The sequence below is a fragment of the Arabidopsis thaliana genome, chromosome 5 (genome assembly GCF_000001735.4).
Source record: "Arabidopsis thaliana chromosome 5, partial sequence".
In the NCBI taxonomy this organism is placed as follows: Eukaryota; Viridiplantae; Streptophyta; class Magnoliopsida; order Brassicales; family Brassicaceae; genus Arabidopsis; species Arabidopsis thaliana.
This window is the reverse complement of record NC_003076.8, coordinates 4,530,623-4,546,620: the sequence shown is the minus strand read 5'-3', so window position 1 is coordinate 4,546,620 and position 15,998 is coordinate 4,530,623. Positions and strand designations below refer to the sequence as shown.

At 38.4% G+C, this 15,998-nt stretch overlaps 5 protein-coding genes and 1 long non-coding RNA gene across 8 annotated transcripts; 3 read left to right on the top strand and 3 right to left on the bottom strand.

The window, feature by feature from the left end:
- Nucleotides 1-1,204: 1,204 nt before the first annotated feature.
- Nucleotides 1,205-3,553, top strand: AT5G14080 (Tetratricopeptide repeat (TPR)-like superfamily protein). Its single transcript, NM_121411.4, has 2 exons — nt 1,205-3,018; nt 3,106-3,553. Exons 1-2 carry the CDS (start codon nt 1,365-1,367, stop codon nt 3,354-3,356), a joined length of 1,905 nt encoding a protein of 634 aa, NP_196912.2. The 5' UTR covers nt 1,205-1,364; the 3' UTR covers nt 3,357-3,553.
- A 482-nt stretch (nt 3,554-4,035) lies between these two features.
- On the bottom strand, nt 4,036-4,841 carry ROXY2 (Thioredoxin superfamily protein). The gene has a single exon (NM_121410.3). The coding sequence runs from the start codon at nt 4,704-4,706 to the stop codon at nt 4,284-4,286; it is 423 nt and encodes a 140-aa protein (NP_196911.1). The 5' UTR covers nt 4,707-4,841; the 3' UTR covers nt 4,036-4,283.
- Nucleotides 4,842-5,925: 1,084 nt separating this feature from the next.
- Nucleotides 5,926-6,135, top strand: AT5G02145. The gene has a single exon (NR_142576.1). It is a non-coding gene; the product is annotated as an other RNA (long non-coding RNA).
- A 1,162-nt stretch (nt 6,136-7,297) lies between these two features.
- CARAB-AK-LYS (Aspartate kinase family protein) lies at nt 7,298-11,254 on the bottom strand. Of its 3 annotated transcripts, none has more exons than NM_121409.4 (14): nt 10,897-11,254; nt 10,089-10,548; nt 9,913-9,995; nt 9,769-9,809; nt 9,506-9,660; nt 9,187-9,336; nt 8,918-9,013; nt 8,730-8,846; nt 8,529-8,648; nt 8,359-8,451; nt 8,156-8,278; nt 7,957-8,073; nt 7,812-7,874; nt 7,298-7,714 (listed from the first exon to the last, which is right to left on the bottom strand). In NM_121409.4, exons 2-14 carry the CDS (start codon nt 10,476-10,478, stop codon nt 7,628-7,630), a joined length of 1,635 nt encoding a protein of 544 aa, NP_196910.1. In that variant the 5' UTR covers nt 10,479-10,548; nt 10,897-11,254; the 3' UTR covers nt 7,298-7,627. The 3 variants fall into 3 exon arrangements, with proteins under 3 accessions (NP_196910.1, NP_001078581.1, NP_001330615.1); NM_001085112.2 differs by having other exon boundaries at nt 7,308-7,714; nt 10,089-10,554; nt 10,897-11,245; NM_001343314.1 differs by having other exon boundaries at nt 7,428-7,714; nt 7,957-8,278; nt 10,897-11,220.
- Nucleotides 11,255-11,293: 39 nt separating this feature from the next.
- On the bottom strand, nt 11,294-13,490 carry AT5G14050 (Transducin/WD40 repeat-like superfamily protein). The gene is made up of 2 exons (NM_121408.4): nt 13,248-13,490; nt 11,294-13,105 (listed from the first exon to the last, which is right to left on the bottom strand). The coding sequence occupies exon 2, from the start codon at nt 13,080-13,082 to the stop codon at nt 11,442-11,444; it is 1,641 nt and encodes a 546-aa protein (NP_196909.1). The 5' UTR covers nt 13,083-13,105; nt 13,248-13,490; the 3' UTR covers nt 11,294-11,441.
- Nucleotides 13,491-13,501: 11 nt separating this feature from the next.
- PHT3;1 (phosphate transporter 3;1) lies at nt 13,502-15,978 on the top strand. Its single transcript, NM_121407.3, has 6 exons — nt 13,502-13,976; nt 14,339-14,700; nt 14,778-14,821; nt 14,948-15,162; nt 15,289-15,413; nt 15,502-15,978. The coding sequence occupies exons 1-6, from the start codon at nt 13,656-13,658 to the stop codon at nt 15,560-15,562; spliced, it is 1,128 nt and encodes a 375-aa protein (NP_196908.1). The 5' UTR covers nt 13,502-13,655; the 3' UTR covers nt 15,563-15,978.
- The last annotated feature ends 20 nt before the right edge of the window (nt 15,979-15,998 follow it).

Genomic DNA, 15,998 nt, shown 5'->3' with positions numbered 1-15,998 from the left:
GCCTAGAGATTTATTTTATTTTACTTGAAACAACAATCAATGCTGGCTCCTTGCTCACTTAGAGTGATTGTGGCTGCATTCTATTCCTAGAGTGATTGAGGCTGCATTATGTGGTAATAATTTTCTTATATAAAGAGTCTGCTTTGTTGATCTGTCTGTCTCCGACAAGAAGAAAATGCAATTTGGATTGATGACCATCCTGCAGAAAAGTAAAGAAAGAGTACTTTTTCCAGGAGGCATATGGGAGCTCCGTGACAAAACAACGAAGACTTTGGGGCTAGTTGATTCAGACAAGTGAAGCTGTCCACGACATCAGGTACTGTTGTTTGCTTCAGTGTTTTTAATATTACAACTCGTAATGCTATGGGTTTGTTCTCCTCTATTAATTATCCTACACCCATCTCCTTAGCGTTAGAAGCACATAGTTTTGTTTTTGTAGATCAAATAGGAACTTGTTAGTGGTAAGAATTAGATGGTGAATCTTGAACCTAGGCGTCTGTGTGAAACAAACACCATAGACAATGCAGATTAGATTAGTTTGAACAAGTATGAAAAGATAATGATAAAGCAAATGGGTTAATTGGGGATTACAGGGAAGCATATTGGGATGAAACAAAGGAACAAGGAACAAAGGAACAAACAGAAGTAGGTGGTATAGGTATGGGGACCAAGAGGGAAAGCAATACACTTTTGTGCCAGATTTAAACAAACTTACAAATGCTAAATTTTGCAATCTGGAGTCACTTCCATTGTTCCCACTCCATTATCTTCTATATTTTTTCTTAAGAATGTGATCGACTTATGTCAAATTCACGTGGACACTCGATAAGTCGACATATCTCCCTTTCTTGTTCCTCAATCATATCTTCTTTTGGTATATTATCCTATATTTTCACTTTCCTTATTGTATCTCCCAGTCGACATTATTCCCAAGTAGAGATAATATATTCTCTTTTTAAAACAAAAATTTAATTACTGAAACCGTAAAACATGTAATGGTTTCTTTCTTTTCTTCTTATTCTTTTAGTGGGTCACTCCTATAGACCCCATCTGCAAAATTACCAAAAAGTGAGGTTGTTGTTGTCATGTCTGGTTGTGAATTGTTGTCATTTTCCTCTAGGAAACTTCTCAATTCTCATGTAAACAATTGAACGACATTTACTGTGTGTATGCAGATATTTGATGGGCCAAAAATGGGCAAGTAATAAGGATTAATCTCGTATGCAAAGTTTTGGGTCACTAAAAATCACTTTTTGGACTGGGCCAGTATGAGTTTGACTTCTAACTAATGGACTCATTAACCAAATTCGATTTCTCCAACTTGTCAGCGACTCCCTGAAAATGTTGACGTCAGCTTCTCGGCCATGAGACCTGCGACGGAGCTTGCGGTGAGGATCGGCCGAGAGCTGCTAAAAGTTTCCGGAAGCTCTCGAGCTGCTCGGATATGGAGTCCATTGATTGAACAGAGTCTTCACGGTCTCGGTTTTCGTCACTCAATAAGCCCTTCGCTTGTGGCTCGAGTCATAGACCCGTTTCTGCTGAATCATCATTCTCTTGCTCTCGGTTTCTTCAATTGGGCTGCTCAGCAACCAGGTTACTCTCACGACTCCATATCTTACCACTCTATCTTCAAGTCTCTTTCGCTTTCTCGTCAGTTCTCCGCCATGGACGCTCTTTTCAAACAGGTTAAATCGAACAAAATCCTTCTCGATTCTTCCGTGTATCGCTCCCTCATTGATACGCTTGTGCTGGGTAGGAAAGCTCAGAGTGCGTTTTGGGTTTTAGAAGAAGCTTTTTCAACGGGTCAGGAGATTCATCCCGATGTATGCAATCGTCTTTTAGCTGGTTTAACTTCTGATGGATGTTATGATTATGCACAGAAACTGTTTGTTAAAATGCGTCATAAAGGTGTTTCGTTGAACACTCTTGGATTCGGTGTCTATATAGGATGGTTCTGTAGAAGTTCTGAAACGAATCAGCTCTTGAGATTGGTGGATGAGGTTAAAAAGGCTAATTTGAATATCAATGGCTCAATCATTGCACTGTTGATTCTCCATAGTCTTTGTAAGTGTTCACGAGAAATGGATGCTTTTTATATATTGGAAGAGCTAAGGAACATAGATTGCAAACCGGATTTTATGGCTTATAGGGTCATAGCTGAAGCGTTTGTAGTTACTGGGAATCTGTATGAGAGACAGGTTGTTTTAAAGAAGAAGAGAAAGCTCGGAGTAGCACCTAGGAGCAGCGATTACCGAGCTTTTATTCTGGATTTGATTTCAGCTAAGCGATTAACGGAGGCTAAGGAAGTGGCTGAGGTGATTGTGAGTGGAAAATTCCCTATGGATAATGATATCTTAGACGCGTTGATTGGATCTGTCTCTGCAGTTGATCCAGATTCTGCTGTTGAATTCTTAGTTTACATGGTCAGCACAGGGAAATTGCCTGCTATTCGGACTCTGAGCAAGTTAAGTAAGAATCTTTGCAGGCATGACAAGAGTGATCATCTGATAAAGGCTTATGAGCTTTTGTCAAGCAAAGGTTATTTCTCAGAACTTCAGAGTTACAGTCTGATGATATCGTTCTTGTGCAAGGCTGGGAGAGTCAGAGAAAGTTACACTGCTCTGCAAGAAATGAAGAAGGAAGGGCTTGCTCCAGACGTTTCACTCTATAACGCTCTCATTGAAGCTTGTTGCAAAGCGGAAATGATCCGTCCAGCAAAGAAACTGTGGGATGAGATGTTTGTGGAGGGCTGCAAAATGAATCTGACGACATATAATGTACTTATTAGGAAATTATCAGAGGAAGGCGAGGCAGAGGAGTCTTTAAGGCTGTTTGACAAGATGCTTGAGAGAGGGATAGAACCAGATGAAACAATCTATATGTCACTCATTGAAGGCCTATGCAAGGAGACAAAAATTGAAGCTGCTATGGAAGTTTTCAGAAAGTGCATGGAGAGGGATCATAAAACAGTTACAAGAAGAGTATTAAGCGAGTTTGTCTTAAATCTATGCAGCAACGGTGAGAGAGAACAAATATGTCTTCTAGTCTTTTCCAATTGCCTCATGTCAAGATATTTATTGATTCGTTTGGTGTGTATGTGTGAAGGCCATTCTGGTGAGGCATCGCAGCTGCTGCGCGAGAGAGAACACTTAGAACACACAGGAGCACATGTCGTGTTGCTGAAATGTGTGGCGGATGCGAAAGAGGTTGAGATTGGAATTAGACATATGCAATGGATCAAAGAGGTATCGCCATCTCTTGTTCACACAATATCTTCTGACCTGTTGGCGTCTTTCTGTTCATCATCTGATCCTGATTCCATTCTTCCATTTATTCGAGCAATTGAGAACACATAATTACACCAATAGGCAATTAGATTAGATTCCCCAAATTGTATTTCCCTTTATTCTGTGTAGATTCCTATACTGCTGTAATCAAGATCTCTGGGTGACTTACACGTTACGAGTCGTTTATTGTCTACGTAAGAATTATTCTAATGAGTATAACTTATCTCAAGGTATATATGCTATTTAGTTCCTTCTTTTACTCATCATGGTAATTGATGAGCCCTTTAAAGTTGTAATGGAAGTGAAATGTTTAAAAACCTTCCAAACTCAGATAATGTGACCTTGTAATTGTAGTTTTCTTACAACTTTGAGAAGAAGAAAAAACAAAGAAAAGGTGACATGTGATTGTATGAAATATGAATGACTGAAGAAGTGTTCTCTAATTTGTTTTTTAAAAGCAAAAATGAATTAGGAAGGAATTGATAGCTGTAAAATCAGTGACGTTATTGGATGATCATGTACGGGCTCTTCTTGACGCAACGGTCGGGTCAAAATCACGGATTATTGTTAGTGGGTCTCCACGTAATCTGGAGTGGGGACCCCTCATGAGGTGATTATTTCCCCCACAAGTTAACAGTTATAACGGTTAAGATTTTAGGTCATGAAAATAACCTCCTCGTTCTTGTCTTAGTTTGACCTTTAATTTTATTTTATTTTCATGGCAAATTTTTATTTGTGAAAAATGACCATTAAATTTTGCAAATCAACTGTCAAATTGTAAAATTAGAGATAAGAAAGCTAACAAGAGACATAGCGATTAGTTAACATTTATATATTAGTGTGATTTAAGATAGACAAAGAGCTAAGCTTAAAACAAACGCATCACTCTTCTCTCTCACTGTCTCTAATTCAACACTGGGATTAACCTATTTCTTCTGTCCTTAAAAACCAAAGATAAACCAAAGGTTGATATTTGGAGGATGAGATTAGCACTCATCAGAGCCAAAGAGCGCCAGCATCTTTGAGAAGAGGGACGAGTGAGCCATTGATATGTGAAGCCATCACTCTCTCCATTGCTCCTACCATCTTCCCTCCGATGAACACCACCGGAAGTGCCCCCGGAGATGTGGCGCCACCGCTGGAACAGCCAAGGAGACGGAGGAGAGCTCGGTGGATTTCAACTCCGTAAGGGAGGAGGTCGAGCTCGTGGACGGCGGGGCTGACGCCCATTCCACGGAAGAGACGCTTGATGGCATGGCACATGCAGCAAGTGCTCACGCTGAATATAACCACCGCATTCTCTGCCGCCATCGACTCTATCTTCGCCAGTGTCTCCGACGGAAACACATTCATGTTGTTCATCACCTTACTGTTGTTGTTGTAGGACAACGACCCTCGAGTTTCTGTTTTGTATTGCATCTTTTTTTGTATTCTTAGAGAAAAAGAGAAAGAGAATAAGAGAGTGAGAGAGCGAGAGAATTTGTGTGAGAGTTGGTTGGGGAGAGAGTGAGAGGCATGCAGAGTATTTATACATGGTGAAGTTCTAAATTTAACTGGTAGGTTTTAATTTATTTTAAAATGGCATATTATTAGAGAGGATATGCCAAATGATAACAAAGTTATTGATGTGATAGTCATGGACCATCATGGTTGCTAGCTTTTGTTATGATAGGATGATATTTTTAAGAGACATTTGAGTCCCATTTAAGTATAATTATTTATTTTTTCAAGATTTTACAACCATATAAAAGTAGAATATTATTCAGTTAAATAGGTTAGTAGAATAAGGGAATTGTTGGTAATGGATATATCTATCCTTCTTGTCGGCTTTTTCTGTAATATCTTCTTACACATTTACACTAGCTAGCTAGTTTTTGTCTGCGAAATTGGTCCAATATTATCAAATACAAATGGTCCAATATATGCATATATATAAATACAAATGGTCCAATATTCATGTGTATATATATATATTGTATATAGAGACGCGCCGAATAATAAATTTGATGCTGCCAACATTATGTGAGCAAGTCGTAACGCAGAGATGAGGTCGAATGTTTGGATATATGGCCGGTGGTTTTCCATTATATTCCGTATTCACTTTATGCTCTCAAATCCTCTCTAATCAATCTCTATAAACAAGCTACATATAATACCATTATCAATATGATCGCAAAAGGAGTGGAATATATATTTTGGATTGTGTAATCCAATTAGCATCTCACAAATGTAGCGCTAAACATATATACAAGTTGGAATATCTTTTGGTGATCAAGATCGAATTTCGTAACCATTTTATTATTCTTAGCCCCTAATGGGATATAGAAAATTGGCTAGTTAATGTTATATAAAAAGAAATAAAGGAGTCATCAATATTCTTGAGAATGAACTTTTAAAAGAGATTGTAGTTGCCAACAGTGTTTAGTTGCTTACCATCAGAATGTCAGTGTTCTTGATGTATGGAAATTACAAGTTGGCATGTGTTCTTGGTTTGCTACCATCTTTTTCTTTATATATGATTATTAAATGTTGTGAATTCAGTTAGACAAAAATGTATAGTTCCATATATATATAGTTTGGATTTGTAGATAATTTTACCAAAAGGCTGAGAAAAAAGGTTGAATTTTACAAAGTTGGTCACATGCTTTTTTGGCTTTCATGCATGCTTCTGCCTTCCTTTTGTTATCTGCAAAATTTGCCTTCTTGTTTCTCATGTTTGACCAACCCCTTCCATAAAAAGGAAAAATGCTAAAATAAAAACATTTATCGTTGTCAGCACAAACAACTTGTTATGAAATTTGTAGGTACCCAATCTGCAATATAGAGTCACCTCTCATCGATTGATTATATATGAATAATATCCCTAAATTATTCATATTCTATACATCGATCTATTTGAGAACATTTCTGTTACTTTTTAAGAAAATAAAAGAAAGCTTAAGATATGGGTATATATAGTTTAAGTGAGTCCGAAGAGTTAAATGTCCCTTCATTGGTTTAAGATTTGGTGTATAAACTAATTAAAGCTGATTTATATGATTTGGAGGACTAAATCTTTGTTCTTAAGATGATGATAAAATAACAATCTTTGAGGGATTGCGTTTGTCGGACCACTTTATCATATATTATATGGAAAAAATTGGAAGGCCGTTACAGAAGCCTTACGTAACAGATTTCATCAGATGTGTATTTCTCGTTGACCGGCTGGTCGGTCGGATATGACCCTGGTCAAGTAACTGTTGCTTATGCTTTTCAGGAAGGGTATTTTCGGTATCATTTAAAGTGTTTCTTTACTTTCTAAGGGCATCTTCAAGGCTCAACACCATTTTGGTGTTCAAATTACATCATTTTTAGCACTAAAACTTGTGTTTTTTCCGACCATAACACCAAAAATCATACTAAAAAAAATATATACTATTATATTATCTATTTAAAAGATTTCTTTTATTATTTAATAGTTTTGATTAGTATTTATTACTAGTATAGAATTACATAACATTATAAACATAGTATATTGAAATATATATTTAAAAATACATAAAATTGTAACTATTTTGAGTATTTTCATACATAATAATATAAAAATATCATAACTAAATAAACTATTTCAAGAGATATAATATATTAATGTATCCATTCATTTTTATATTTTATATCTATTAATCATTTGTAATTTTATATTTGTTAATTGAATTTTTATTGATATAATAAGTGAATAGTGTTTAGAGTTGTGAATAGTATCACACCAAATTTGATGTAACACTGTAGCATTACACTAAAATGGTGTGAATTTTAGAGTTCCATTGGAGAGCTTTTAGTGCAAAAATTACACTAAAATGGTGTTTTAGAGTCCCATTGGAGTTGGCCTAAGCCTGCTCCTTCAATGCTCACTTTCTCTTCTATACTGAATTTGTTTTTCTTTTTCTTTTTTCTTCTTTTGTTGACAAGAAGAAATTATGAAAATATACTGATGTCAAAATGAAGAAACTAATTTATATCTTAATTCTTGTGAACAAAATAGTATAATTACCATTGACTAATAATTGTAAACCTTATGTCATAAAACCAAATCTTAAATCCTAAAAACTAAGCTTTAAATCTGAATCCCTACTCAACACACTGGTTATTTCTTTATTTCTTTTTGAGCTTGTCTATGTACTCTTTAAATTAAAAGATTATAGGCTTTGGCTCAAATTATGATGTATTGTATCACAACAACAACAACAACAACAACAACAATGGACAAGAATTTGAAATAGTTCCAAGTCTTGACACATTCTTAGCATTAAACTACGCACAGAAGCAGAGTTGAAGGAGAGAGATGGGTGCTCTGTGTTGCACTAAGGATCGGTCTCAAAGAAGGCGGAGTGGAGAGCCCTCACACATTGCTCTGCCTCTTCATCATTCACTATCAATGAGATGTTTACCTGAAACACACACACACACACACACATATCCCCATTCACTATAACCATAAGTAAACCATATTCATTCACTATCATGTAGCAGCGGATTCCATCTAACCTTAGATGCACCCTGCGAGATCATCTGCACATTCACTCCATTGCTTCTAAATACTTGGAACACCTGTTTTGTCATTCATTCCATTCCCACTAAATTAAAACTTCAAAATTCAAAAGAGAACACAAGACATGTTACTCTCACTCACCTTCTCTAATATGAGTGAGGATTTCTGAACATTTCCTATGAGAGAGATGATTGATCTGCGTTGAAGTAGTTTCACAACAGCAATCTTCTCTAGCTCTTCCACCAAATTATCCAGTTCCTGTTCACACCCAGTCCCTTTAACCAATACCACATATGACCCTCACAAAAGAAACAATCTATCAAAGTCAAAGGAGTATTACATTTACTCGCTGAATTAACTCTCTACCCCAGAGCTTTGCTGGATCCAATGTCAATGATATACTAACTTCACTTGTTGCCACAACATCAACCGATATACCTAAATCTTCAAATGTGGTAAACACCTGCACACGAGACAGTGAGTATGCTTCCAGTGAGATATTAAACAAAGTCGAATAAAGATATCATTATCCAATTATATTACCTTGGCAAGGAAACCATATTGGCCAAGCATACGGGTGCTTGCTATGTCCAACATGGTCACATTACGTTTCAGAACAATGCTGGTTAGCACAGCCTACAAGGAATTAAAGGAGGAAAAGGTCATTGATATTTTGATATAAGGAGTTAAAAAAACACATCTGTTTCACGAACCTTACTCATGTCTCTTGATCTGGTGATGACAGTTCCTGGAGCAGTGGGGTTGTACGAGTTCTTAACCCTCACAGGAATGTCGCCATCTCTTGCTGGCCTCATAGACAGTGGATGCAACACCTGCAATGGAAGAGGAATATGCTCAGCCATCTGACAGAAAAGAACTCATCAGCATAGTGCATAGCTAATCTACGAGATTACCTGGGCACCAAAGTAAGCAAGCTCAGCTGCCTCATCGAACGTTAAGTACGGAACAGATTGAGCTCCAGGATATATGTTAGGATCACAAGTCAAAACTCCATCCACATCTTTCCAAACCTATATTAAAAAATCATTGTTTAACAAAATTTCATCTACATGATGCAATCTTGGCCAAAGCCATCAAATACCTGAATTTCCCGCAGTCCTAGCGCTTTCCCAATCGTTGTAGCTGTCAAATCACTGCCACCCCTACCCAGCGTAGTGATAGCACAAGACCTCCATCCCTGCAGAAACACATGCATACGAGAATGAAGTTTTGTTTTCAAAATTGATACAATAAGCAAAACAACTCTTGTGCAGAACCCATTCCAATTTATAGAATAGATGAGAACCCGAGTTGAGCACCACATATTTCTTGATCCACGAGAACAACATAAAAAGTCAGAAAAATATAAACCTTTCCGAGGTAGCCAGTAACAACAGGGACTGCATTTTCCTTGCTCCAGTCGCCAACAAGTGTTTTTGAGACGGCAGGGTATGTTGCTTCAAGTATATCAGCATTAGTAAAGTCGTCTGTGGTGATAAATCCGATCTCAAATGCATCATACTGCCAACAACAAGCAAACAACTCATCAAGTAATGAACTAAACTCATGTTAGAGTACATACTTGTGAGCATTGACACACTCTCAAGTTTCTGTAATCTGTATGATGAATGCAGCAATTATATGCAGGGCCAAGGTTATGCTAGGACCAGAGTGTTATAAAGCAACATACTTGACGCGCTTTGTGGCCAATTTTATTGAGATACGCAGAGAAAAGCCTTGTGGACATGCACTCTCCAAATGAAACCAAGTAGTCCCTTGTGCGTAAGGTTAGCTCTTTCATCATTGATATGCCTTTGAGAAGCTGGTGTAGTCCTTCTAGGTGTTCTACAAATAAATTAACCAGAAAAACGGATTCAGATAAGAAAAACTCAACTGAATGAGCAAAGCAAAATTCTGAAACTACAATAGGAGAACGAGAACCAAGGTACTTACTTTCAATAACCGTTGTTTCCACTCCAAGCTCATGAGCAGTTCTGAACATAGAGAATTTTATTTCCCATGAGAATAAGGCTAAATTTGGACTGTGAACACTAGATAACAATCAAATACACATGAGATAACATTGTTTTCTTTAACCTTAAATGGAGTTCCTTTATAAAGCTCAATTCTTCAATACTTTCTACGTTAGTGACACCGCAAGTAACAGCCTTCTCTCCAGCCTAACAAAAGCGGAAAACCAAGAAAATAATCACTCTACCGATAACAAAAACGTCATAAGGAAGACGTAGAAAAGATTAGTATAGTTGTATTACCTTCAAAAGCTTATTAGTCGTCTTTCCCATTGCTGATAGCACAATGACGGGCCTCTCATCTGGAAAGCTGAGTATAAGATTGGCAACTTCTTTCATCCTCTCTGCTGATTCCACTGATGAACCGCCAAATTTCATTACACATGTCAACTCTTTGCCAGTTCCGCTTGAATCGCACGTCTCAGGCTCTTTTCTTTGAAGCAAATCGACTCTTAGAGCTTCACAACTAACTCTCAAACCTATATTCCTACAAGAATGCTCTACGTCTCTAAAGACAGCACTACTTGAGGGCAACGTAACTGAAAAACATGCCCCCTTTGAAGCAAACTCAAGCCTCTTTGAACTTAAAGCAAGCCCTGGAGTTTTAACTCCGTACAACTGCAATGAAGCCATAAGCTTGCTAAATCTAAGAGACTTGCGTGTTGTGATCTCGACAAATGGTACAGCTGTGCAATGTGGAAACCTGCAACTTTCAAATTCACAGAAAGAATATCAGATCATTATCAAGGGATCTAAATCTATAAATATAATGAATGAGGTAAAATCATGTTAAGAAATGAATTATGAAAAATTTATTGAACCAATTAATACACTGTAAGTTGACTGACTAATTTTCAGTGAAATCAAACAACCAATACTAATAAACAACATCATAAGAGAAGCACTTGTGAAGCATATAAACCAGAAAATGTGTAAACTTGTGCTTCTTCATCACCCCAAATGCAAGAAATGATGAATCATTCGAGAAATTAGAAAAGAAAACAGCAAAACCCAGAGAAACCAAAGTAAATCGAGAAATGTAGACAATTACCTTAACTGGATTTCCGTGAAGAAAAACAGATAAAAATTGGAACTTTCCTTCGGACACAGCTGAAACGACCTGTCGGATTCGCCGGCCAGGCTCCGAAGGAAATAGTACTAATGTTTTTTTTTGGGTTTAAGGAGTGAAAAAGCGGCTTAAGACTCTATTAGAGAAGGAAGAGAACGTGAGACACAAACACTGTTTTGTTTGCCCTTCCCAGAATGGACGGTTCAGATTCAATCTCTGGGTCGAGATACCCTTTCAGCTATTAGTAAGCCACTCTACTAAAATTTGTACTTTGTGTTAATCCATGAAATAATGTTGACATCTTTCTTTTTCTCCTGCATTTTTATTTTTAGATGATAGTACCAAATAAGTGGTTGATGCTGTCAAAATCGTGAGAAAACAAAACTTGGCCCACTCAATCCCAAGAATCAGAAAGAAAATTTTTCATTGATCGATAATTGGATAGGAAAATTGATAACATAAAGAGTACTTGCGACAAAAAAAGAGGAAACACAACAATCCCAAAACTGCCCTTGTTAAAGACCACTTCAAGCATTCTGGTAATGATGGAGTTTATACAGCAAAACTTTTCCGGCAGCGTTCCCCATAGCCATGAAGCCACTTCCGGGGCTGAAGTCTAGGCAGCGAGGGTAATGCATTGTGCTGTTTGGTGGCGGCCAGTTTGAGAAGACGGTTAGGGATGGAACATGGACTAGCTTTACACTGTTTTTGTTCATTGTAGAGACTATAGCTAGAATCTGAGCATCATGGTTGAACTTCATGAAATCTATCTTGGATGTGAGATTGTCCACTGTCTTTATCGGCTTTCTTTTGCCTCCCACAAACTCAGATTTCTTGTAAATGTTTACGATTCCTCTGTCGGTTCCAGAAGCAAACAATGCTCCGTTAAGCGAACTGCAAAGAGAAGTGCCACAAGTGCTGCCTTCATCCACGCCTTTGTATAAGCATTTCATTGTTCTCAGATCCCAGACATAGACTTGCCCGTCACCTCCTGAGCTCAGCAAATGCTTCCCATCTTCACTAAATGCTAAAGACCTAACTGAACCATTCATCTTTAGGGTTCCTATCAGCTCTTTTGTTTTTGTAGACACAAGTAAGATATAACCTTCGTTGCCAACAAAAGCTATGGTGTTAGAGTCTTGTGACACCTCGAAATATTCCAAGCTTTTCTCCTCTCTACCAACCAAAGGGCCAATTTTGTCAAACTTTGCCTTCTCCAAATCAAAGCTGTAAAAGAACTTTCTTCTTCCGGAGACAATGACCTGAGAGCCATTGGGCAAGAAAGCCGCTTTACGAATGGGACAGTCCTCAAGAAAAATGCTCTGGATCTTGGTGTTCCTCTTTCCATCAATCTGGAAAAACCTTAACCGTCGATCCAATCCAGCAGTGAGAAGCAGCTGAGCGTTCTGATGGAAGTGGACAGAGTTTATTGGACCATTTGAAGGATCCGCTGCATTGGCATCCACAAGCTTAGAGTATTCAAGACGACCAGCACACAGCTTGTTACCACGAGACTTCACCACAAGATCTTCATTCGTTCGAAGGATATCATCAACTCCTCCATCCTGAGTATCATCATCATCTGAAGACTCTCCATCAACTATTTGAGAATCTGGCCGAGCCCAATCAGTCCCCGGGTTTAGCTTAGCATGATGAGCCCTCAGCCTTGCAATGTACTCAGACCCAGAGATCAAACCCTCATTCTCCTCTTTCCTTAGCTTCCTTAGACGGTTGACACTAGCTATATCAACGTTTATCTGTTTCTCTTCTTCATCCTCCCAGGCAGCTTCTCCCTTTCTAATTGCCACAACTTGACCATTCTCTTCATCAGAAAGCTCTTCATCATCATCACCATCATCCTCGTAGTCAGGAATCTGCCTCACAGCAGAACGGTCTACATGAAACAAAGCCGAACCATCTTCTTCTTCTTCCTTACCAAACGTAACAGGAGAGTAGAGTGACCCGAATATCAAATTCTCAAGCTTTTTCATTTCAACCAGTTCCGATTCTTCTAGCTTCTGCTTCTCCTTCTCTGTCTTTCTTCTCTTTCCCCTAGTGAGATCATCATCGGACCCAATCTCTTCCTCATCTTCAACATCTTCGTACTGTTTCTTGAGCTCCTCTCTTTTAATACCCTTACTTTTCGGAGCATTCTGAGATAAGCTCATCTTTCAATACCACTAATTCAGAGCTGCATGAAACAAACAACGATAAGATTCGCAAGCTCGTTATCAATCCGTAATTAAGCTCTCATTTCGGGAAGAATTACTACAAAAGCTACTAATTTGACCTAATTCATGCACAAATTTGATTACAATGAAGAAATAACTTACAACGTTGACGAGCAGAGAAACCTTGTAGCCGGTAATTGTCGGCGAGAGAGCTTCTACCCTTCTGGTTGGATTTTTTAGGGTTTTAGAATTTCATTTTCCAACAAAAGATAAACAAATAAAAATTGGAACTTGTCGTTAATACAGCCCTTTAATGGGTCAACGGGTCTTATGTCTCTTGAAAAAGCCCATGGGCCAAGACAGGTAAAATAACAATGTCACTTTCGTAATTATCGCAAAGTATATGCCTTGTTCCATCAGATTCCATTTGCCCAATAAAGCCCGAGTTTCGAGAGTTAATACCTCATTGGTGCTTTTGGTTTTGGCAAAGCGTGAGTGAGATCGGGAATCAAACATCGCCTCCGTCTCTCATTTCAAACGCTATCTCCATCTCCTTCCTCCGCCGCCGCCATGGAATCTCCGAAGAATTCTCTGATCCCGAGCTTCCTCTATTCATCATCTTCATCTCCGAGATCTTTCCTCCTCGACCAGGTGCTCAATTCCAACTCCAACGCTGCATTCGAGAAATCTCCTTCTCCGGCCCCGCGTTCCTCTCCTACGTCGATGATTTCTCGGAAGAATTTCCTTATTGCATCTCCCACCGAGCCAGGGAAGGGGATCGAGATGTATTCACCTGCCTTCTACGCTGCTTGTACCTTTGGTGGAATTCTCAGCTGTGGTCTTACTCACATGACCGTGACTCCTCTCGATCTCGTCAAGTGCAATATGCAGGTATGTAACCTTTAGATCCGTTGTCTTTCGTTTGTTTTCTGAGCTCATGTTTGTGGATCTGTGTTCCTGTGTTGTTTAGGTAGTGAGATCTGTGTTGCTAGATCTGTGATTTGATTTTCTTTATCGCTTTGTTGTTTTCCTGACTATTGGTTTTGTGTTTGATTTCAATATCTGAAGAATTGTTTGATCTCTGATAAACGCATCTTCGTCTATCCATTTCCATGTTATATATGAATCATTCTATTTCAATATACGTTAATATGGTCTGATTTCTGGTTCTTCTTTCGAAATATTGTTACTTGACGTGTTATGTGTTGAATGGTTCACTTGGTCTTGCAAAACTGATATATCTTGTTATCCAGATTGATCCAGCGAAGTACAAGAGCATCTCGTCTGGTTTTGGAATTTTGCTGAAAGAGCAAGGAGTCAAAGGCTTTTTCCGTGGATGGGTTCCTACTCTTTTGGGTTACAGTGCTCAGGGTGCCTGCAAGTTTGGATTCTACGAGTACTTTAAGAAGACTTACTCTGACCTTGCTGGACCTGAGTACACTGCCAAATACAAGACTCTCATCTACCTTGCTGGTTCTGCTTCTGCTGAGATCATTGCCGATATTGCACTTTGCCCATTTGAAGCTGTGAAGGTTCGTGTTCAGACACAGCCTGGATTTGCTAGGGGGATGTCTGATGGATTTCCCAAGTTTATCAAGTCCGAAGGATACGGAGGGTGAGTTTTTCAATACCAATAACATTATCTCCCTTGTTACTGCTAGCCTTTTGGTCTGATTTCTGATTTTTTTGCAGCTTGTATAAGGGTCTTGCTCCACTCTGGGGACGTCAGATTCCTTGTAAGTTCTGGCCTCTATTTTGCAACCTGTTGCACAATCTTTTTTTTTTTTTTTTTTTGTTTATTGATGAAACATATGTAGTTCTTTAAAAGCAAAAGGTGGTGATGATATCTATGAATTTTACAGACACTATGATGAAGTTTGCTTCCTTTGAGACCATTGTTGAGATGATTTACAAGTACGCAATCCCCAACCCAAAGAGTGAGTGCAGCAAAGGTCTGCAACTCGGAGTGAGTTTTGCCGGAGGTTACGTTGCCGGAGTGTTCTGTGCCATCGTTTCTCATCCAGCAGACAATCTAGTGTCATTCCTCAACAACGCTAAGGGAGCAACCGTTGGAGATGTAAGTCACTATGTTTGAATACAATAGCCTAATGCTAGAATGGCTGTGGTTTGGTAGTTGTATACAAGCTATTGATTTCTGTTACGGTAGAAATAATATTTAATGTTTGTAAATGACATGTTGCAGGCGGTGAAGAAGATTGGTATGGTGGGACTGTTCACAAGAGGGCTTCCTCTTAGAATTGTGATGATCGGGACGTTGACTGGAGCACAGTGGGGATTATACGATGCCTTCAAAGTGTTTGTTGGCCTGTAAGTTCCTCTCTCTCTTCACTTACTTTCGTACCTTAATTGTACCTTCAAAATGCAAAACTCTCAATTCTTTTGATTTGGTATTCAGGCCAACCACTGGTGGTGTTGCTCCAGCTCCTGCCATCGCAGCTACTGAAGCCAAAGCCTAAACAATGACGAAAAAGGTTATTAGGAGTTCGATGGGGTAGGATTTTTGTTTGGAAAAATAAGAGAAACCATACGGTGATGAGGAAGAGTGAGTAAGCTCAATTTCTTCCTGATTTGAACTTTATCATTTTTGTTTTTTTTGAAATTTGTGTTCCTGAATTCAGGATAGTGCTCTCTCTCTCTTTACATACTCTCTTCCTATTGTTTCTTGTCCTTTTTTTCTTTGTGTGATGTAATCTTAAAAGATGAGAGGGACACACTCCAAGATAGAGAGAGTGGGCATACACCCACTCACTACTTTTTATTCAGTTTCAGTTGAAATTCTCTTTTGGTTGCTCTATCTATTATTTTACTTTTTTGTTTTAGAGATTATATAAAATCTCGTTTTAAAACATCAAATCATAGATAGATCTTGAATACTAATCATATGTATACGTT